This window comes from Bubalus bubalis, chromosome 3, assembly GCF_019923935.1.
Source record: "Bubalus bubalis isolate 160015118507 breed Murrah chromosome 3, NDDB_SH_1, whole genome shotgun sequence".
NCBI lineage: Eukaryota > Metazoa > Chordata > Mammalia > Artiodactyla > Bovidae > Bubalus > Bubalus bubalis.
In genome coordinates, this window is record NC_059159.1 from 121,768,865 (window position 1) to 121,790,643 (window position 21,779).

The following is a 21,779-nucleotide window of genomic DNA, read 5'->3' on the forward strand; positions in this document are numbered from 1 at the left end:
CTGGGGAGGGGGAGGTGAGTGGAGAAGCAAGGGGTTTACATAGATGCTGTCACATAAACACAGCTAAGGCCTGATGATGGTTTGGACAAGGTGCTGGTAGCAGAGATGGGAAATGAGAAAATGAGGTCTATTTGGAGAGACCACTAAAAGAACTGCTGATGAGCTCAGATGTGGGGAACAATGAGAGAAAGATGTTAAAACGGAGTTTCTGGCTTTAGGAACTGAGTTACTGAAAGGTACTGTTTAGTGATATGGGAAAGAGGAGGGAATGATCGATCAAGTTTGGTAAGTAGAAAGCAATTTGAATTTGAACATCTCTGAGGAGAAGTGAAAACAGAAGATGAGAAAGATAAATTTAGAAGTTAGAAAGATGGGGACTGCCCCAGTGGTCCATTGGTTTAGAATCTGCCTGCCAGTGGAACATGGGTTTGATCCCGGGTCTGGGAAGATCCCACATGCGGTGGAGGAACTAAGCCTGTGCCACAACTGCTGAGCGTAACTGAAGCCCATGCGCCTAGAGCCGGTGCTCCACAGCAAGAGAAGCCACTGCAGAGCAGCCTGTGCACCGCAAGGAAGGGTAGCCCCGGCTCGCCACAACTAGAGAAAGCCCACGTGCAGCAAAGAAGACCCAGCGTAGCCAAAAAATAAGTTAAAAAAAAAAAGATGAAAGTGACCAAGACTGAAGGCAAGGAGACCAGGTAGAAACCGGGCACAGCAGTCACAGCGAGGGAGAGTGCTGCCTGTGGGCTGGGAGAGAAGCAAGGGGAGGAAGAGACTGGAGGAGGGTGGGGCAGGACCTGGTGACGGCCTGCAGGCTGTGAGCGAGGCAGAGAAGTCACGGGCGACTGGGAGGGAGCCTGCTGGACCGGGAGGCTGTGGCCATGCTTAGTGGGAAGCAGTGCGTCAGGAAGAGAGGCTGGTGGGGAGGCACTGTGTCTCGGTGCTAAGGTCAAACAGGAGGCTGAAAATGACTGAGCGCAGAACTGGAAGTCTACTTGTCAGAGAACAATGATGAGAGGGTTGAACCTGCCAAAGAGGAGTAGGAAGGTGATCGGTGCAGTTCCAGGAAGGCCTCTAAGATTTATCTGGTTGAAGGTGAGTGCAACTATAGAGGAGATGTGAGCAGCAACAGAAAAGCCAGTGTCACAAAGGCCAAAGGCTTTTAGGGGGTCCACTGTTTTGGAAATGTCTGAAGAAGATGAAGGCTAAGAAGTGACCCCTGAATGTGGCAACTGAGAGGCCAGAGAAAGTGGGGGCGGGGGGACGAAGAGGGTAGGTGTCAAATGCCAAGGAGGAAACAGGCGAGGAAGGGAGACACAACGCAGCATGCACAGGAAGTCTGGCAGCGGGAGGAGGCTGCGCGTCAGCGTCTTTGTGTGTGTGTGGGCGGCGCATGCACGCTCACAATCCACCCAGACTCCGCTCCCCATCCCAGGCCCTGCGCCCCAGCCCAGGCCCTGCTGCACCAGCCCAGGCCCTGCTGCACAGGTGGGCTCACCGCCAGCTCCTGCCGAATATGCTCCGTGGTGGCCTCCAGGGCGCGCGTGCCTTTGGTGGCCTCATCCTCCACCGCTTTCACGGTCTTGAGCAGTGATGTCACATTGGTTACCATCACCTGCGGGCATCAGAGGAGGGAGGGCAGCATTGTTTTAAGGGGCAGGCATAGCACACTGGTCTACTCCCCGCCTGGGCAGCTGCTCTCTTTTCCTCCCACCTTGGCAGAGTTCTTGAGCTGCCACACAGCAGGGTCGTCGCCGACTTTGCCAGCCGCAGCCTTTGTGGCACTGATGAGGTCTCCCAGGGCCTTGGCCACATCTTTCACTGCATTGATCAGCACCACCTGTGTGCGAGAGCAGAGGCTCCGGTCTGTGGGAGGAAAGGGGGGAACAGGAAGTGGTTCTGGCCAGAGTGAGGCGTGTGGGGCGGATACCTGGGTCTCTGGGTCCTCAGCTCCCAGGCTCGCTGCACCCAGCTTGACCACATCGGCGAGGCGGGTGATGGTGGCCACGGAGGACTGGGCTGCCTGTGCCAACTTCTCCTGGCTCCCAGCTGCATTCTGCACCAGGACCTTGGTGTCTTCCACCAGCACCTTGGCAGTCTTCAGAATGCCCTCCCTGGGGGACAGCCCAGCCCAGTCAGCTCTTCTCAGGCCTCCCCCAACCCCTCTGGCCCCCCACCGCACAAGCCCCAGTTCCCTCCTCACCGGTGGTCAGCGAAGGTTTCGGCACCCTCACGGTTGAGTGTGCCGGCAGTGGCGAACATGATGGTGGTGTCCAGGTCGGCGATGATGCCGGACACAGCGCTGGCGGCTGTGATGCAGGCCTGGGTGCCACGATTCCCAGCCTGGAGCGCGGCCAGCACGTGGGAGACCTGTGGGAGGAGAGTCACGTGGGGACTGTGGCAGGGGCCCCGGGAGAGGATAGGTCCTGGGTCTGGGAGAAGGGACAGAGGAAAGGGCTGGGGAGCACAGCCCCCAGGCCGTGGGGACGGGCTCAGTCACCTTCTCAGAGACTCTCCGGGCACACTCTATGAGCTCCTTCTTGGTGTAGGCATCACTGGGGCTGCACTGCAGGGCGCCTGCCTTGGTGACCAGAGCTGCACAGCCGTGCCCCAGCTCCTGAACCCGGTGCTTGATGTGGGCGCCTATCTGTGAGTAGATGAAACAGGGAGACGGATTTTACAAGAGGATTCAGGGATGTCCACTGCACTTGGAGGAGGTACTAAGGACCTAAAAAAGCTCACGCTGAGGACTAAAGAGGTAGTGAGAAGTACCCTGCATAGACTTGTCCTGTTTCACAGCCTTTAGTCAGGAGGTCTCCTCCTACACATGGAAAATACTAGCCTGTGGGCACCAGCTGTGAGGACCGTGCTAATAAGCACAGCGAGGAGGAGGGGGAGAAGCCCTCATGCTGGGGTATCTGAAGCAGAGGCCACAGCTTACAGTTTGGCGTGTGTGGTTATGGAGGGGTTTGGGTTGGGGATTAGGTGTGTCATGCTAAGATCCAATTACTTGCTTTCTTGGAAAGCCAGGAACTTAGGGAAGGAAGCGCTTCAGGGCTTTGCAAAACGGAAGAACTAGGAAGGGAACAAAGGCTTGCAGCACAGTGGAGAAGCAGCCACAGGGAATCAGGGCCAATAGGGGAAATAGTGGCAGCCCAGGCAATCTCTAGACCCTGGGCTACTCCTTATCCCTGTGATGGAGGCTTTGATCCCACCCTTTATGGAGCCCTGATCACTCTTTCATGGCGCAGCCCTGAGGATGAGTTCCCCTTTCTATGAAAGACCCGAGTGGCCGAGGGTGGGACAGCCCCAGAGGCTGACACCATGGGACAAGGGGTAAGCCTTGGGTTTTCTGTCAGGGGCAGGGGAAGTTACCTCTTCATTTTCAGCAGCCACAGCTGCAGGCTTGGCCTGGGAGGCAAGACGCCCATAGTCACTAGTCAGCTGGTTAGCGAGAGGGCCCAGCTCCTCAGGGCTGGTGTTTGACTTGGTTACCTGGTGACAGGAAGAAGTGAATTGATGTCCAAACTCAATGTCCAAACTCTCCAAGAGCAGCCCTCTTGGACTCTCCCAAGCTCACCATCTCCTGAACGGTGACAGCAATGGCCTTGGCTGTCCGCACCATGGTGGTCTGGTAATCCACGAAGGAACCCTCTGGTTCACCCATTGGTCCTTCATCTAGCTGAGGGGGGAGAATGGCAGAAGGGGAAAGACTGTGGGCTCAGGGACACTGGTCCACAGGCACCTCCGTCCACAGGCACCTCCGTCCACAGGCTCCCCAAGACTCCAACCTGGTTGATGGCCTGGGTGATGGAGTCCACCATGCCACCGACGACCCCGGCAGCACTGGCTGCCTCGTTGAGGGTGGCTGTCAGGTCCTCTACGGCCTCTGTCATCATCTGCACAGCCTCCTCCAGGGCTTCCTGGGTGTGAGCTGCTTGCTGTGGGGCAGACTGAGTGAGCTGGGGCAGGGAGCAGTGGTTCCTGCTTCTCTTACTACAGTAGCAGCCCCTTAGCTCAGTACCTTGGGGTTACCGCCAGCTTCCTTGGCTGTGTACAGCAGCTGCAGGGCAGACTCGGCCAAGGTTTTGGTCTGGTCCAGGAGCGCCATCTGCTGTGGGTGGCTCAGGGTTTTGGAGGCAGCACCCACGGCAGCCAGAGTGAGCGGCTCAAAGTACTGGGCCATCTGGGACACCTGCAACAAGGGTTTAGGATGGGGGTCAGCCTGGTTCAGCCAGGTACCCTGGTTCAGCCTACCCAAGCCCATGTGTCGCCCCAGGTACCTTGTGTCCCAGCTGGGAGGCTTCAGCCCGGGCAGCACTGGCCAGCGGCTCAATAAGATGGGAGATTTCCTGCACCGCAGTGAGCATCTGGGTGTGCAAGGCCTGGGGAGGAAGTGGACTTTAGCCCTGACTGTGATCTGCACAGGACCCCACTCTTCCTTCCACACCCAAGTGACCCAGTACGCAGCATGTTCCATACCCTCCATGTGTCTATGAGCTCACTCCCAGATCCCCCACCTTCCTTAAGCCTGCCCTCCCTCCTCCCCTTACCTCCTGAGAGATCCCCTCACGGGGAGCGAGCTGCTGGCTGACCGCAGCAAGAGAAGCCTGGTCAAGGTCCCGCAGACAGCTGTTCAGAGCTGCGATGGCTGTCTCACACTCCAACTGCCCTGGAGCCTTGTCCCTGCAGACGTATCACAGGCTCCAACATCAAGTACACCTCTTGAGCACAAGGCTGGCCCACCTTTCCCTGTACCCCTGAATCTTGGACCACAGATGTCCTCCAATACTGGCCCATCTCACACCACAGTGCCCATCCCTCTGTTCTGTCAGAGGCGTGTGCATCCCCCAGCCACAAGGTTTTCCACCCTGCCCCCTACCTCATGCTTGTGATCAGCTTCTTGATGGAGTCCGAGACAGTGCGGGAGTGGCCAGCCAGCACGGACCAGCGTGGTGGGTCCCGCGGATTGACCGCCAGGGCTCGGGCTGTCTGGATGAGGCCCCCAGCACTCTCCAACATTGTCTTAGCAGAGATCACAATGGGCTCCATGGCAGCCCGGCCCTGGGGAGAGGGAAGGCCGAGGGGTGAGTCTCAAGACTCCTGGAAAGATGAGGTGGCCGGCAGTTCATGCCTTCACCCTGCCTCACCTCAGGGCTGATCTGGGCAGGAACACTGGAGAACTCAGGGTTGGACGCAAAGGCGCTCAGATTGTCCACAGCCTCCAGCAAAGGGGCTGTTGCTGCTCGGCACTGGGCACGGTTCTCCTCTGTGAAGGCCCCATCCAGCGCCTGAAGTGGGAGTGACAAGGAGGAGCTCAGGATGGACTGTAGACAAAGGCAGGGAAGCCCAGGTCTCCCTCCTGAGCTCAAAGGGCATGGGGCGGGGCTGGTGGTGACCAGCGCGGACAGGAAAGACCTTGGGCTTAGGCAGGTGTGACTGGGTGAAGGCCTCAGGGAATGACGGGGTGCAGGGGTTGGGGGAGAGAAGACTGGACAGGTCAGGGAGAGGTTGAGAATTCAAACACTGGGAACCTTGATGGTCTTGACAAGGTTGGCCGTGCTGTTGGCCACCTCCTTGGCTGACTGTACGAACTGGCGCTTGGCAGTGGGATTGGCGGTTCGGGCAGAAGCCAGGCGGCAGCTGTTACACAGCGCAGACGTGTGTTTGGCCACAATGGTGGCTGCAGAGAGCACCTGAGGAGACAGAGACGTGGAAGAGCCATGTGAGGGCAGGAGGGCCGTGTCTATACTGGGCAGCAGCCCCTTCAGCTTGGGGGACGGACTGCAATCCTTTGGAAGTCTCATTAGGAAAGACAGAGTCACCTGAAAGTCAAAATCTGGGAGACAGATACCCAAAGATGCGCAGGGTGTAGGAGAAAGGAAAATGAAAAGCCGACACACTAATGGAGAAATTGTTCACAGGCTCAGGAGGAGAGTGAACTCAAACCTCCATAGAGAAGTGGTGAGCCTGGCAGTAATTGAAGAAATGATGAGAAACACAGCCAGAGAAGACAATGACCCAGAGAAGCTGTGGGCAGGAGGTCAGCGCTGGGGCTCCACCCTCCTTCCCCACATGTCCTGCATCTCCTCCCACCATGGGGGTGGCCTGTCCTGGCTCAGCAGCCTTTCCCAGGCTTGCTCACAGTGACTGTACCCCCGAGTTACCTGGGCCTGGGTGCAGCCAGGCTCCCCCAAACTCTGACAGGCCATCTGAATTGCCTGGTTTGCTCGGGCAAACTGTGTGGGCTCCACCAGCCCTTGTTGTCCAGCTTGGCTGTTGGGGTCAGACACGCCAACCAGATATGCAGCCTGTAGAGAGAGGAGTGGGGTGAGGAATAAGGAATATTCCTGAGGTAGGACTGGAATAGCCACAGTGGGGACAATGGGGAGCAGGGGTAGGTTCAGTGGCCAGGGTTCTACATGAGTGGAGATACATTAGCAAGCTGCGATTATACTATAAAAGAGGGAAAAACCTCTCCTGTTTTGTTAAATGTGTTCAAACATTTCAGAAGATTAAAAAATGAAAAAAAAAAAAAAAGGAAGCAGCACAGTAAGCTTTTTATCAAAATTCAGTTCTCCTGTTTACCTGTTTATGTGTTTGTATGTTGGGTCTTAAGGTAAAAAGTACTGCTTATTCTAAGTGTTGGTAAAAAAAAAGTTTGAAAGACACACACACACATACACACAGCCTCTTTTAGAGACAGTTCTAATAAAACTGTGGGTGGTGTTAGGCTAATTAACACATAATGCCTCCAGGCTTCAGAGATTTGGAAAGAGGGAAGGGATGGTTGCCAAAAACTGTTTATGCTTGGAAGATCATCGTAAGGTTTGATTCTTGCTTCACCCAACACACAGTAGCTTTGCATTTTCTTCTTCATGCTTTTCCAGAAATACGTCAAGCCATATAGAGCAGGTCCCCCAACAGAACAGGGCACAGGGAGGCAGGGAGATTGAAGGACAGGCTGAGAGGATGAGCTCTCAAGTCAGTTTGTTTTAAGGATTCATATACAAAAGCAAAATACTCTGAGCCAATGGATCGTTTTCTACTTCATAATGTAGCAAAAGGCAAGGTTAGGTGGTGACCCAAGTAACGGGGAATTTAGCCCCTGGTACTATTCTAACAGTGTAATAATACGTGTGGACTTCCCTGGGCGTCCAGTGGTTGAGACTTTGCACTTCCACTGCAGGGTGCACGAGTTCGATCCCTGATCGCCAAACTAAGAGCCAGCATGCCGTGTGGCTCAGCAAAAAAAAAAGTACTCATTATATGAAAATAACGTGCATATGCTAGGCAGGCAGAATACACCAGGCAAGCTGGGGCCAGATTCAGTGGTTGGACAGTGTAGTCACTACTACACTCAGGGCTCAGCGGTGACAGTGATCAGAACCGTTGGTGTTCTATGCTTGCTGGCAAACACCTCTACTTTAGGTGGGGGAAAGATCCCCATTTTCCACACAGCTGGCTTTACGAGCTTAACTTTGTCTTCTGAGCATGTGTGTCAGGCTGCGAGGAGGGCGGGTAGGGACAACAGGGGAGTTCCAGGGACTATCCCAGGAGGATAACCTGTGCAGCCGCCTCGGTGAAGCCGCAGAGGGCCTTGGAGGCTGTGGCGACAGCCTCCCCAAACTCCGGCAAGTTTCCGTTCTTGGCATTTTGGGAGATGCCGGTCATGGCCTCACCCAGCACCTGGGGAACAGAGGGTATCGGGAGAGTTAGATCTTGTCCTCAGAGGGAGAGGGCAGCCCCTGGCTGGCTCGTCTTCCGACCCTCTCCCCTCCTTGGGAGGGGACTGGGTAAACCTACCTTTGAGTTTTCCATGACGCTGTCCAGACAGCCAAAGTAGGACATGTCATTGATGGGCTGGACTGGGTTTTCTAGGAGTTCCCGGACCGTCTGTCGGGTGGGGGAAGGGGTGGGTGGTGGTGAATTGAGATCCAAGACGTCCCCTCACTGCCCTTAGCCAAGAACGCTTTCCTCAACTTCAACCCCATTTAGCCTGCCAAGGCCCACCTCCAATTCCCGCAGGGCATTGTCACACTCCTTCTGGCCTGGCGCCTGCTGGGTGCACATGCTGATGAGCTGGTTGATGCTGTCGGTCACTGCCCTGGGAGGAACGGGAAGTCGAGTGAATGAGTGCATAGGTCATCACTTCTGCATCCTGCTCACGTAGCAAGTAAGTCTCTAGCCATTTCTTTTTTGTCTGGAACAATTCCTGAGCCAGAGACTTCTTACGAAACGTCCCCTCCCCAGTCTGCTTAACATGCAAGGGCTTGGTTTCCCAGCTCCCACTTACCGGGCAGCTGCAGCCAGCTGACTCTTGAGGGTTGGGGCTGCAGGGTCTGTGGACAGGGCCTTGGCAGCGAGAAGAAGTTTGCTTGAAGACATGGAGATGCCCTTCAAGTTGGATACGACCTGAGCACGATCCTCCTGGCTCTGTTGAGGGCAAGAAGGCCAATGCATTGTTCAATCTTTTCTTGTCTGTCTCTAAAAGGGATTCTCTGTCCCAGACACCCAAGTACTTCTAGAGACTGGGGAGGGGAGGGGGCCAGGAGCAGGTCAGGACTCCGTGGTCACAGAGATGCCCCTGACCCTTGAACCGTACCCAGCTCCCCTTCCTACCGGAGCCTGGCCTGCCATCTCCACGCCGGCTTCCAGGAAGGTGCTGAAGTCTTGTCCAAATCGGCCTGAGGCTCGGGCCAGGTCCTGAGGGGTTCCCCGAGAGGCCTGCACCAGCTCTGTGGCTGCCTGATTCAGCCCGGCAGCGGCTTCATTCAGCCGGCTCTGAGCCTCCTGAAAGGTCCCAGTGCTGGGGGGAAGCTGCAGGATCAGAGACAGAGTCAGGAGCAAGGACGGGAGATGACCTGAGGGGAGGCCTGCTGAAGGAGCTCAGGGAGGTGGGCACAGGCCTGGGAAAGCGGTGAGGGGAGGGGGTGCATCTGGGGAGTTAGGGTGATGGAGAGGTCTAGAGGTAGATACTTGGAGTCCTTTGTCCCCATGTCCCCTCACACCCCTGTCCTCCTACCGAGTCACTCAGGAGTCGCTTGCTGGCATCTCCCACTGCCCTCAGGGCATTGTCCACATCACGCTGGCCAGGCAGGCAGCTGACGCAACGGTTCAGGGCCTGGGTCACAGCTTTAGCCACCTGAGGTGGGAAAAGAGACAGGGGTTGCCAAAGCAGAAACTGGGAGATCCCCGCCTCCACCCCTGGGAGCCTCTGAAAGTGAAAGCGGAAAGGGGGTGCTATAGCTGAACAGGCCAGAGTATCAAGTTAGAGTATCAAACTTCCCCAAATGTGGTGTTTGGCTAGGCCCAGGCCTCACTTTCGCTGAGACTCTTCTACTCAGACTGAGAAGGAAGGGTGGAATCCAGAGAGGAGCCACAGTGCTGATGAGACGCCCCCTCGAGACAGCCTTCTGAGGGGGTCGGGGGAGAGGGAGGAAGCAGCCTCGGCCCAAAACCGAACCTGGGCAAGCCGCTGCTGGCTCTCAGGGTCCCCTGGATGGCCGGCTGCTTTCTTCGCCTCCTCGATGAGGCTGCTGGCCTTGTCCAGGACATCGCTGGCTGTGTCGAGCACAATGGCTTGCACTGCAGGATCTGATGTCAGGGCAGCTACGCCCCTAGCGGCTTGGGCTAGTGACCGCAGCCCACCTGCCACATCCCGAGCTGCAATGCCTGGGGAGACAATGAGAGAGAAAGGAGGGGAAAAGGTACCTTCACTGCCAAGCCCTGATGCTGGGGGCTTCCTGTGTCGCCCCACCCCTACAGCTCCCATTCCCCCTCCTTCTCCCCACAGGCCCCATCCTGGCCCTGCCCGTGTACCTGCGTAATTCTCATTGCCCTGGGCGACCTCCCCCAGCAGCTGGGCAATGGCGGAGCTCACGGCTTTGGTGCTGTTGCCCAGGTCCTGGGCACATTTCTCCATCTAGGGATGACAGGGAGACTCAGGACTCAGCCACAGGAGAAACAGGGAAGAGAGAGCTTGAGAAGCTACTGAGAGTCAGCAGGCAGTTTCAACAAATGTTCAGGGCAGCTCTGGGGCACAGGTGAGGAGACTTCAGATCTCACAAGTACTTACCGTCTCCCCAGGCAAGGGCTTCAGCTTGCCGTCTCGAGCAGCTGCCTTCACTTCCTGCAGATCTCTCTCCAGGTTCTGCACCACACTCAGAGCAGAATCCATTTCCAAAGGCCCACACGCTTCCTGAGCCTACAAACACACGGGGTGAAGGGGGAGAGTTCGAGGGGTAGGTGGTACACAGGGTCTCACTCGTGGCTCAGGTTATAGTTATCCATTTTAGGATAGCCTGAACAGATTCTCCCAGGATACCCCCTTCATCTTCCAAAAAGATAGCCAGCTCCCTTACCTTCTGGGCAGCAGTACGGAGTTCAGCCAACGCGGTGCCAAGGTTTTTAGCACACTGACTCAGCTGCATGGCCGATGCTTGGTCCTGAATTGTTGGCACAGAGGCCTTTGCAGCTGCCACCATCTTCCCACCTGGCTGTTGGGGAACAGGTGGGCAGATGAAGCATACCATATGCCCTCTGGGCTTGGGTACAGGGATGGATGAGGGTCAGGATGTGGTTAGCACTGGGGTTCAGGACAGGGAGAGAGACTATTGGCAGAAACTTAAACTGATGAGATCTAGAGGCCCTAAGAGGAGTGGGAAGGGTGTGGTCTGAGTGGTCAACGAGGGGGCCTTGCCTGCAGGAAGCTTTGGCTGGCAGCGATGAGGGCTAGCTGAGCACTGGGGCTGTCAGGCTGTGCTTGGCTCCCTCGGACGCCCTGCACCAGCAGTGGAATCTGCTCTGCCACAGCCTGTGGGTAAAAATGTCATGAGCACCACCTCCCCACAGGCTGCGGGAAAGTCCCCACCTCCCGTGCCTCCTCCGGCCCCCATGTGCTTCCTGGCATCTCACCTTGCAGCTCTGCACCAGCAGGGGCTGGGGGCCAGCAGAGGCCTTGGGAGTGGAGGTTGCATGTTGGGCTGCTGCGATGGTCTGTGTAGCCGAGGCTGCAGCCTGTTTGGCTGCATGCTTTAAGGAGAGAACAGTAAGGACAAGGCTCAGACGTTCCTGTTCCCCGTTCCTCGTCCCTGGCTTACCCTGCCCCTGCTATTCCCTGAGGAAATAACCGTTGGCACTGAGGATGCCAACATGCACCAAGGACACCGAGCATGCCCCCGCACATGCTTCCTGATTTCATTCCTCCTGTAGCACCTACACATGCCTGTTTCCAAGCCTCACCTCAAGGCGCTGCACCAGCTTTTTCTTGATGGCGTTCTGTGCAGCGGCATTGGTTGCCATGCGGAGACCCTCTGCTGCCTCCCGCAGCCGCTGCTGTTGCTCCTCACTGTCAGGATTGGCGGCTGCTCCCTGAGAGGTGGCGAGAGAGACAGTGACCACCCAGAATCCCTGTGGATCCTAAGTAAGCGCTTCTCTGATGTCTCCATACTCACACTTCTTTTCTTAAAGTCACTCCTCACCACCCCTGCTGAAAGGTAATCATGGTTGAGACAAGCTCCCTCAGGTGGGCAAATGGGGAGTCGTGCGGGCCCTGGCTTCCTTCTGGGATGCTGAAAGCCCTTCCTTAGGCAGGACTGTTTCTGCTTCCCCTCCAGGGAAGTGGCCTTATTTCTTCCCCACTCCCCACAAAATGCGACCAGCAAAGGGGAGTGAGCAGGGCTCTTGGGGACAAGGAGGACATGGTTTAGAGCAGGGATCTCAGAACACCAGAGCAGGGGCCCTGGTTACTCTGCAAAGTGAAGAGCCCAGTGTCCAGGGACCCAGGAATCTTTTGGCTTCTTCCTGCTGTCTTCTACACTTGGTGTTTCTGTGTCCCACTGCCTGGTCCTTCTCTGTGCTGACAGCAATGGATCCCCTGGGACTGAATGCCCATGTGCAAGCATTGAGGGAGCAGGCAAGCAGCAGCCGCACAGTAGGGAACAGTCGGAACCACTGACCCTGGACTTAGAGGAAGCAGAGGGGCATGGTCTCCTGTCTGTCAGCAAGAACTCGGCGAGTCACACTGGCTGAAAGCCTGGCGCCATCCGCTCACTGCCGAGGGGCGCACCTACTTCCTCAGTGCTCCTGTATTTGTTCTCTTGTATCTTCTGCTTTTCCCAGGTTGCTCCCATAAATGAGGGTGATTATCTGGACCCTTCTACTTCCCACAGGGCCCAGTCTGGGGGTCTGCACAGAAGGCTCCCTACCTTGGCAGCCTCCACCATCTTGGCTGTGGCATCGGCCAGGATCTTGGCGGCACTTAACAGCTTGCGGGAATTCTCCAGATCACTCTCCCCCTCGGCATCAGCCTTGATGGCATTCACCAGGTCAGAGGTGGCTTGGGCGAGGATGCGGGCCTGTCGCACCATTTCACCTGAGAGCATAGGCACAGTCAGCAAACAGAGCCAGAGTCGCTGAGACGGTGTGAGGGTGGGGAGAGAGATGAAGACAAGGTAGATAAGGCTTTTAGGGGCAGCAAGCAGATGCAAAAGTTCTTGAATTGATTTCCCTGAAGTTACTGTTTTCTCGGTTCAGGATCTTGGAAAGGGACAGATCTCTTGGTGGGTTTTGATGGGGGCAGGGGTGACAGGGGTGGGGTGACCATGGGGAAGACAGTCTCCAATGAGTATTTTCCACAGTCTTAAGTGGAAGAGGCTCTTTGTGAAGGGTTTTGGGAGTGACGGAGTGGAGGCGGGACAGCTCTCTCTTAATAATGCCACTTTCCATCTATTTTTGTGTATACTTTGATATGTTCTTTAACTGCACCAAGGAAGGCAGGGCAGTGATTCTATTCTTGCCTAACAAATGGGGAACTGGAGAGTTCAGAGACTGAACACCCAGCTCCGTGCTGAGTCCTCAGGGGGGTGGTGGCAGGTCTGCAAGGAAGAGTCCAGCAGGCTCAGAGAACCTCATCGGGGTTGTCTTCCCAAGGGGGTGTCCGTACCAGCATCACCCATGGAGCTGAAGATGTTCTCGGTGACAGTGAGGATGGTGTCAGTGGCCTGGTCGTAGCGGCCAGCAGGCCCAGCCCCTGTGGCATGGGCCCTCACGTGCTGCAGCAGCTCGTTCAGGGCCTGGGTGACAGCTGTGGCCGCCGCACCTACCCCCCGTAACAGCTGGGCATCCTCTGTGGCGGCCTGGGAAGCGGACACGCAGCCCTCCACAGCCTTGGCCACTAGTCGCCCAGCCTCTACCAGCTGTTCTTGGCAGACTGGGGAGCTGATAGTAGGAGCCACCACCTGTGGGAAAAGTGAGTGTCAGAGGCATAGGCGAGGGGAAGGGGTCGTGAGGTGTGGTATCTGTGGTTCTGTGCTGTTCACAATAGTGATTAGGTTGGACAATGAAGCCTTGTGGGCCAAAGAGATTAGATGAGAGGCTCTTGTGTGTGTGGAAGCATCAGCTCTTGGCGCAGGCTGGTGCACCTTTGGGGCTCACCTTGGTACAGGCCACCAGCTGGGAGGTGGACAGGGCACACTGTGTTGCCGCAGCGATGACCTGGGTCTGAAGCCCTGAGTCCTCTGTTCGCTGGGCCACACTCTTGGCCTTGAGGACCAGGGCAGCTGCAGCGCTTGCCACGGCCTTGGCTAGCTGCATGAGCACGTCCTGTGAGAAACCAGCAGTCAGCGTGGCCTGAGATCCAGCTTGGGGTCCAAGGGCCCTTCTCAGAGGCGTAAGCTGTTTCATTAGTCCCATTGCCTCCAATCACAGAACGGTGTGCAGAAGCAACCAGAACCTACCCAAGCCCCTGCCTCGAGCATCAAGTAGGACAGAACCCCCACCAAGGAATAAACCCACACCAAGAGAAACAGTGTACACCGAAGGGAGGCGGATACACCCGGACGGCGATGGGGAGGGAGGGCAGGCGGGCAGTGCCGTTACGACAGGATGGCAGGGGGGGGTCTCTCCCACCCCCAGCATTTTTCTCTATTTCTTCTCCGTCTTTGGTTGGAAGCAGTCACCCTGGAGTCTCGGGAGCAAGTCCCTGCATGACCCTCTGGATCCCATTTCCTCAGGTCCTGCCTGTGCCACGCCTCCCCAGCTCCCGTCATGCTCTGCTCCCCAGAGGCCAGGGCAGGGAGCAGAGCGAGTGTATGCGGCTCAGAGAGGACAAAGCTGGGAAGGCCCAGGCCAGAGGCCATTACCGTGGGGGGATCGGGGGGAGATGGAAACCCAGCCCCGCTGGGTGCACAGATCTGCATGGGAAATCCAGGATGACAAGTCAGCTGAGGAAACTGGCATGGGGTGGGGAGGGGGCAGCATCCTCTGGGTATGTGGTTAAAGGACTAGAAGCGGGGTCAAGAGGCCCTCAAGTTGGGGTGAGGGCTACATATGGGGAGGCCTGGGAAAGACGATAGTGGCCAAAAAAAAATATCAGCAATAAGGGCCAAGGGTGAACTAATAGGTTAAGTTGGGATTCAGGGGTTCTGAATTCTTAGCCCCCCAGAAAGGGATTGGGGGGTGGTTCCCAGTGTGATTCCTGGAAAGACGTTCAGGTTGGCTCTGAGGGGTCAATTTATAGTAGCTGGACTACAGCTGGATTCAGGATCAGAGGTCACCTCCTAGAAGCTGGGGTTCTGGGGGCTGGGTGAGTCACCAACCTGGAAGTGGGGGTCAGTATCACTTTCCCCAATTTGTTGCAACAGCTCCCCACTGGCCTGGCCCACGTTCCCAGCTGCTTGCAGCAGGTTCTGACGGGGCTGTGGAGAGTGAACACCGGTCAGAAGCTGCCCAGTCTCCGCCAAGATGTCCAGGGGTCCTACACGCCCACGGTTCCTCGTTTCCACCCTGAGATCCCCGGGCTTGGACGCTGGCCCCTGACCTCGGCACTGGCTGGCTGGGCACTGCGCAGCAGCTCTGACACCGCCCCCGCCAGGCCCTTGGCCGCCTGCAGCAGGGGCCGGCCGCTGCCGCCTTCATCCTCCAGCAGGGCAGCAAGCAGCTTCACGCCACGGGACATCTCCGTCAGGTTGGAGGAGATGGTGGTGACCGCACAGCCCACTGCTGTGTAGTCTGTCTCAGCAGGGTCCCCTTGCGGGAGGAGGATGACGAGATCAGTCACAGGCAGTTAGTCACACACACACACACACACACACACACACACACACACGCACACACCCCACCCCCACTCCCCACGCTGAGGGAGACGCACAGTTCCTTCCGTGAGTCAAGGTGCGATCACACTCCTGCTTGCACACACTCGCCCTCACACCCCCACTGCCCAGAGACCTGGGCATCCAGCCTACCTGCTGTGAGGTTCACCACAGAGGCGGTACCAGCGGTGATGGCGTCTACCTGGGAGTGGATTTCATGCTTGGATTCATCCATCTTGTTCTTACGCCAGGCCTTTGAGGCCTGAGGGGAAGAGAAACTAACCTCAGGATTGGCTCTGCTCCAGTTAACCCCAACCCTGGTCCTTGGAGTTCCAGCTTCAGCACCACTGGCCCTCCTCCATCCCACACTCACAGCGTCCTGGCCCAGAGGGGGCAGAGTGTCAAAGTCATCCAGTGTGGCCTGGGCAGCCTGCACAGCCTGCATGCTGGAGTTGATGGTCCCAGTGAGCGCCTGCTGGGCTGACGTCTACAAGACAAGGAAAAAAGTAACAGGGAACATTTAGAGAGAAAAGATAAAGGAGAGCCTGAGGCCAAGGAGAGGAATATGAATAGGGACACAGGAAAAGACTGCCTAACTCCCAGCTGGGCCCAGCAGAATTGTGGAAGCAGTAGGGGCACTCTTACCAAAGGAGGCATGTGTCCTCGGTGCATCTGGCCACTGGTAATCTGCTGCTGGGCAGGTGGCATGCTGCCCACCTGGAAATTTTCGGGACCCGAGGCTCCGGAACGCATGATGGCGGGCAGGGCCACTGAGCCATGCTCCACCTTCCCCACCCGGTTATACTGCTGCTGAAGCACAGTGGACCTGAAGAGGGGACAATCAGGGAGCGTTCTGAGGACCTCCTCCTCCTCTCATCCCCTTCCCACCTGCTCTACCACGTGTGCTTGTCCTGTGCTCTGGGGGGTGTATGAGGCCTCATCACAGCCTGAGACTTGATAGAGAGCCATCCTAAGGACCCCCCACCCTCCCAGTCCTTGGGGTCATTCCGAGCCTTCCCTGCCTGAGGAATGGGGTCAGCCCAGCTTCCTTCGTACTTTTTGGGGGACACGGAATCCTCCAGCATAGTAGACTCCTCGTCTCCCTCCAGCCCAAAGTGATCCTTGCTTTTTTTCTGTAGGAGAAAAAAGGAATAAGCGTCAAAGAAGAGGGAAGTGGAAAAGGCAGCCTCTTCTTTCTCCAGTCAGCCATCTTCCAGAAGCTGGGTCCCAGTTTCTAAAGGACCTGCATGGGGCCAAGGTACAGGAAGAGACGGAGGAGGCAGGGGTGGGGGAGCCAGTGCTCACCTTCTTAAGGATGATGTCGATGTAGCCAGCGATGAGCTGAGCGATCTGCTCCCCCTCGGTCGTCTGCACCGAGTAGTAGCCATCTTGATAGTCCCCGAAATCCTAGGGGGACAATGAGGGCAGGGCTCAGTGGGGAAGCCTGAGTCAACCTGGGACAGGAACGGGTTGGGCAAGAGCCCAAGGCTGAGCTGTTGAGGGTGCCCTCCCACGCGAGCAGCCTCTGGGACAACAGCCTTTCTTCTGCCTCCTAGTTCTCTATTTCCCTTGGAGGGAAATACTTTATTTCTAAGGAGTATCTTTACACTACACAGTTTCAAATACATGGCATTTAGGAAATCTCTCTTCTGTCATCCTGATAAAATTGGGAGGACACATTCATCATTAAATGACCAGAGTTAAGGATGAGCACTAATATCCAAAATGGAAAAATCGCCTTTATTAATTTCCCTTCTCAGTGGGGCACTTCCTCAACGTGGGATCAGTCTTCAATTAGTAACGCTGAAACAAAAAGCTAGAGGCGGGGCTACTGTAAGGAGTTGCTGCTGAAAGAAGGGAGGCTTATTTTTCTATCATCTTTTTCTTCCCTCACTCCAAGTGGCCTGTGATCTCAGCTTGCTGGTTACAGTTTGGTTCTGCTGATTTTTAAAACTGTTTCATTTTAGCTTCTCTCATTCTCCAGGACAGAGTTTCTCCTCTATTCTAAACTCCAAGTTCCTAACAATAGCTCCAAAGTTCTCCTTTTTTCTGGAATCATTTTCAGGGTACCTACCCCTGCACAGAGGGGTTGGGGAGACCCTGCGGCTGCCCCTTCTTTGAAAACACAGCCCTTTCTCCCCCAAGACCCCAGCTCACCAGGGTGAAGCTCTTGGGAGACGCAGCCCAGCGTTTGATGTTGGTGAGGTTCCATTCCTGGATCACCTCCTTGGTCTTCTCGTCCACTCGCATCACACACTCCTTAGTGATGCCCAGAAGCCTGGGCACCAACTTGTTCTTTCCTTTCATCTTTTCCTATGAGGCAGAGGTCGTGGATGTTATTAGTCAGGGGATCAGATCCAGACCACAAAGGGGTGCTGACAGAGGCAGGAGAGCTAACCTGGGGTGTCTATGGATGGACCTGGACACGGCCACATCAGGATAAAGGGCAAGGGAAGAAAAACGCAGGGCAGGGAGGGAAGTGCTGACAAGGGGGCAAGTTTTCACAAGGAACAAAATGAAACTCTTGGGGAATGGCAGAAAATGTGACTCAGGGCAGGGCTAGAGACTCAGAGAGGAAAGGGTAAGAGCAGAGATACGGGTGGGCAGGGAGAAGGGTCAGTAACCCACCTTGACCAGGAAGAAGGAGACGCCGTACGTCTTGAGGGAACGGGCCAGCTTCACGTAGCGTACCTTGGCCTCAATCTCACTCATCTGTCCACAGTTCTTGTGTGCCTTCGAGTATGAAATGGGTAAACTTTTAGCAAAATCTGAGTAACATGACATTGCAGACTAGATGTTAAGTTGGGATGTGAACTATGGTAGAAGAGTATTATGGGAACACAGCAAAGGTTAAGGGATGCAGGCTATGAGAAAAGAGGGGGATGGGCTGATATAGACTATGCAGAAGCGATGGTTCAATAAGCGAAGGATACAGTTAAGGGACTTGGAAATGTTCTATAGATGTGAAGGGATAGTTAGGAAGTAGAAGGTCAAACAGAAGGCCTTTTGGGCTGAGGATTCAAAGAGCAGAGATAACACCTTCCGTCTGTACAAAGATCTACTCTTCACAGTGATTCCCTATCAGTCCTTTTCAGGGCAGATAGCTATCCCATGTTAAAGGGAAAGGAAAGAAAACAAGATTATTGAACTGAGTCCCACAGCAGATGCAGTGATGCAGCACAGACCAGAAGCCCAGGTCTTTTGCTTTCTGGGCGCAGGAAAGGTAGGAGAACAGCTTGGTGGGCGGAAGCAGGGTAGGGGTGACGAGGAGGGGGTCCATTCAGTCAGTAGGATTAGGCAGCAAAGCTCCCAGGTCATCCCAAACATGTCCCTTGCCCCCATTCACCTGGAAGATCTTACGCTCTCCCTTCTGCTTCACATACTCCTTGGGCAGGAAGTCCTTCAGGCTACACCAGAAAAGGGAGGGTCAGCATGTAGTGGACAGCATCAAGGCTATGTGGGCCATGGACTGTGGGCCTGGGGGTGTGAGGAGACGTCTAGGAGAGTGTTATCTTTGGGGAGAAGGAAGATTCAAGGCACGAGAGTCTAGATTGTCCCTGAAACTGAAGTGACTTAGTACTAACTCTTGAATGCAGCCTGCATCTCTCTCTACAGGGAAAGAAACTGAGGGAACTTGAGTTGGAGGCTCATTTCCTGGGGAAAAGAAAAACTAGATCACAATTTTAGGGAAACAAGAGCAGAAGGGGCTCACTAGAAGGATGACCATGCTTGTAGGAAGCTGAGTAAGCCACATCAAACTCTATATATTCTGAGAAATACCAGTGGATGAGACCTATGAGACTTCTGAAATCTGATGTTTCCTGTGACAAAAATGTACCCTGTTTGCCTCTGGCTATTGCAGCACAATTCTTCAGAGCCTCTCAAAAAAGTGACATGCTTGCTTCAGAAGTAGGGGGCAGGAGCAGAGTCTGGACTACTTTCACATTCCACATGGGAAGAGACACGTGGAGGACGGAGGCTAAAAAGGCCCCCGTGGGGGTCAGGCCCTGGGAACTCAGAAGAGGAAGCAGGGGAGAAGGCCTGGGACGGAGACAGGCGCACTATGCTAGGGCCACAGTGGCAGGGAGTCCTGGGCCCTGACAGGTATGGGATGAGGGCCACTCACTCGAGGAAGCCGGCCTTGTGCTTCTGCTCATTGTGGGGCCCGAACTGGATCTGGCATTGGAAGCCAGCGAACTCACAGGCCTTGTCGAAGGAGACGGGATGGGAGCCGTTCAGGATGTCATCTCGTGCCTGGGGAGCACAGAGGAAACAAATGCTGTGTGGGGAGCAGGGGCACCCCACCGCACTCCTGCTTCTCTCCCTGCCACCCACCACCAGGCCCATCCTCTCCCTACCTGCACGTAGAGAAGGTTCAGTTGGACGGGGTCCCGAGAGTCCACGTTCTGATCTGAGTAGAAGAACTTCCTCCGGAGCAGAAGCGTTTCATGCTCCTCCACTCCCTGCTCCCTCAGGGTCCGGCCATGGTCCAGCCAGTTCACTGGGACACAGAGGGTCCCCTCAGTGCCAAGTCCCTGCAGCCCTTACACCGTCAGTCTTTGATTTTTTGTTTCTTCATGTCCCGCCCTCTCTAATACATTCCATTCCATGAGTGTAGGACTTTGTTTTACCACAGATGCAGCCCCAGTGTTTAAACAGTGCCTTGCAAAAGAAAACTCAGAAAATAACGCAGAAATGGCTGTCCCCGACACCCTAGTTGTTTTAAATGCCCTCGCCAGCCCCCTTCTGCTTACACTCGTCATCTGTGTGCAACTTCTGTTTCAGTTTCTCCATCTTCTTTTCGTCTCGCAGCAGTGTCTTGTCCTTTCGTAAGGTCCCTGTCACCTCCTCCTTCTTCTCTTCCATAATCTCTCGAACCAGTGAATATTCATCATGGTTGGTGATGCCTGGGGGAGGGGGTGGGTTGGTGGCATCCCCAGCAGTTTTTAGGCTTCCTTCTGAGCCCCCGGCCCCGCACGCCCCTTACCAATGCGGGCACAGATGGTCATGAGCATGTCGGTGACAGTCTTCGAGTCGTCCACCATGACAGTCTTCACGGTGCCGTCCAGCATGCGGATCTTCAAGGGCCTCTGTTTCTTCCTGTACTCCATGGTGTCCTATTGGGTCAGAAACAGGAGGGGCCCACTTTAAGCTAAAGATATTACTTTCTTTTTAGGTAGCCAGAGAGGGAAGGAAAGTAGATTACTAAAAGGAAGACTGGTGGCTTGCTTGAAAACAGGGTATTATGACTGCCTATATTAGAAAGCATGGGAGAACTCAAAGACATCAGATATGGGTGCTGAATAGGAGGCAGAAGGAGGGAAGCGATGGCAGAGGGTATTGGTGGTCCTTGTGAAGTGATACTCACCCCATTTCGGAGCATGTAATAATCCAAAGCCTTCCCTGCCTCCAGCCATATACCCTTTTTGGGGTCATCATCTGACAGAAACAGCCCAAAGTCGCTGGCTAAAAGAGAAGATGGGTTAGCTTAGGCTTAAAAAAAACCCCAATGTATTTGAATGGCTACACCATTACCCCTTATTATTTTCCCAGTGACCCTGGGCCTAAAGAGGAGGGTGGGGGCCAAGGAACACAGATCTGAGAGATGAGAAGACTTGGAGGACAACAGAGTCATCTCCCAAGGCCAAGAGCCTGGGAATGAGAAGGGACCAAGGGCTCCCGCCCCAGCCACCTGGGCAGTCAAGACTCACGAGGGCCAGACAGGGCCTCTGGGATCCGCTCACGGATGATCCGACAGGCGTCATACACCATGGTAGACGGCTCAAATTGCATCGTCTTCACCACATTCCCAATGCTGATCTTCAGCGAAAGTGCAACCATGGTGGCGGCTTCTTCTCTCCAGCCTGGCTATACCTGGCCCATGGCATCAGGGCATTAGAATACACCCTCATTGGAGGAGAGGAGGCCCCCCACATGGAGACCCGGGAAAGGGAGTCACCAAAGCAGAAAACAGTGAGCGTGTTTTTGTTTTATTTAATGATATTAAAGAGTGAAAGATGAGCTGTATCAAAAGGACTAGTCTTAGGCGTCTGAGACTTCTGAAGGAGAGGTTGGTCTGCAAGGCACAAAGGCAGGTCTGAAACAGTGTTACCTGAGGACGCACCCCACCCCCAGCACTGGAATCTGGGCCTCCCTTCTTTCTTCCAAGTGTTTCTCTCTTACCCTTGTCCCTGTTCACCTCCTTTCCCAGTCCTGTCTCTGCACTATTTTCACCCTTCTTGGTTCAGTCTTTTTCTCTTTGTCTCTTACTATATCCTTCTGGCTTCTCCCTGTCTGGGACTTCCAGAGCGCTGCCCTGACTCATCACGTGATCTTTCCTTTCACAGCTTTATTCTCCTTCTCTGCAGAATGAAGACGTTATATTAGATAATCCCCAAGGGCTCTTGAGCCCTGCAAACACTGACTTAAGCTAGTCTGGCAGGGAGGCCCAACACTGCTGTTCAAGCCATCCTGGCTTACGTGTCTCAGCTCTCCAGTAACTTGACATGCTGGGGGCCTCCCGGAGCAGCTCAGTCCACGTTTGGCTCCCCCAGAAGTCAAGCCAGAATCATGGTTTTTCAATCCAAAGGGATCTCAAAAGTGATCTAGTCAACTCTTTAATTTTGCAGAACAGGAATCAGACTGGGTATGTGTATGTTTCAAGGCAGCTCAGAGAGAGAGCCCAGT

General features: G+C 55.2%; 1 protein-coding gene across 4 annotated transcripts in view; it reads right to left on the bottom strand.

Annotated features, from left to right (window-relative positions):
* Positions 1–21,779, bottom strand: part of TLN1 (talin 1) — a 31,282-nt gene that overhangs the window by 4,179 nt on the left and 5,324 nt on the right. For 2 of the 4 annotated variants that reach the window (XM_044940012.2, XM_044940011.2), the window contains exons 2-49: positions 20,804–20,966; positions 20,461–20,558; positions 20,080–20,209; positions 19,847–19,999; positions 19,451–19,593; positions 19,219–19,346; positions 18,439–18,499; positions 17,721–17,825; positions 17,250–17,405; positions 16,398–16,499; positions 16,149–16,225; positions 15,738–15,918; positions 15,466–15,579; positions 15,246–15,354; positions 14,822–15,030; positions 14,601–14,699; positions 14,145–14,195; positions 13,438–13,605; positions 12,947–13,241; positions 12,210–12,376; positions 11,245–11,373; positions 10,918–11,034; positions 10,703–10,816; positions 10,365–10,499; positions 10,079–10,207; positions 9,823–9,925; positions 9,467–9,675; positions 9,026–9,145; positions 8,623–8,820; positions 8,297–8,436; positions 8,014–8,107; positions 7,807–7,896; positions 7,567–7,689; positions 6,168–6,311; positions 5,535–5,696; positions 5,151–5,291; positions 4,883–5,064; positions 4,554–4,686; positions 4,284–4,385; positions 4,025–4,195; positions 3,792–3,941; positions 3,581–3,682; positions 3,376–3,495; positions 2,501–2,647; positions 2,204–2,370; positions 1,931–2,114; positions 1,715–1,840; positions 1,499–1,615 (exon numbers count right to left, since the gene is read on the bottom strand). In XM_044940012.2, the coding sequence (XP_044795947.1) occupies positions 1,499–1,615; positions 1,715–1,840; positions 1,931–2,114; positions 2,204–2,370; positions 2,501–2,647; positions 3,376–3,495; positions 3,581–3,682; positions 3,792–3,941; positions 4,025–4,195; positions 4,284–4,385; positions 4,554–4,686; positions 4,883–5,064; positions 5,151–5,291; positions 5,535–5,696; positions 6,168–6,311; positions 7,567–7,689; positions 7,807–7,896; positions 8,014–8,107; positions 8,297–8,436; positions 8,623–8,820; positions 9,026–9,145; positions 9,467–9,675; positions 9,823–9,925; positions 10,079–10,207; positions 10,365–10,499; positions 10,703–10,816; positions 10,918–11,034; positions 11,245–11,373; positions 12,210–12,376; positions 12,947–13,241; positions 13,438–13,605; positions 14,145–14,195; positions 14,601–14,699; positions 14,822–15,030; positions 15,246–15,354; positions 15,466–15,579; positions 15,738–15,918; positions 16,149–16,225; positions 16,398–16,499; positions 17,250–17,405; positions 17,721–17,825; positions 18,439–18,499; positions 19,219–19,346; positions 19,451–19,593; positions 19,847–19,999; positions 20,080–20,209; positions 20,461–20,558; positions 20,804–20,933 (6,525 nt within the window). In that variant the 5' untranslated portion in view covers positions 20,934–20,966. The remainder of the gene's footprint in view (positions 1–1,498; positions 1,616–1,714; positions 1,841–1,930; positions 2,115–2,203; positions 2,371–2,500; positions 2,648–3,375; positions 3,496–3,580; positions 3,683–3,791; positions 3,942–4,024; positions 4,196–4,283; positions 4,386–4,553; positions 4,687–4,882; positions 5,065–5,150; positions 5,292–5,534; positions 5,697–6,167; positions 6,312–7,566; positions 7,690–7,806; positions 7,897–8,013; positions 8,108–8,296; positions 8,437–8,622; positions 8,821–9,025; positions 9,146–9,466; positions 9,676–9,822; positions 9,926–10,078; positions 10,208–10,364; positions 10,500–10,702; positions 10,817–10,917; positions 11,035–11,244; positions 11,374–12,209; positions 12,377–12,946; positions 13,242–13,437; positions 13,606–14,144; positions 14,196–14,600; positions 14,700–14,821; positions 15,031–15,245; positions 15,355–15,465; positions 15,580–15,737; positions 15,919–16,148; positions 16,226–16,397; positions 16,500–17,249; positions 17,406–17,720; positions 17,826–18,438; positions 18,500–19,218; positions 19,347–19,450; positions 19,594–19,846; positions 20,000–20,079; positions 20,210–20,460; positions 20,559–20,803; positions 20,967–21,779) is intronic. The other 2 variants (XM_025281695.3, XM_044940013.2) reach the window with 1 other exon arrangement.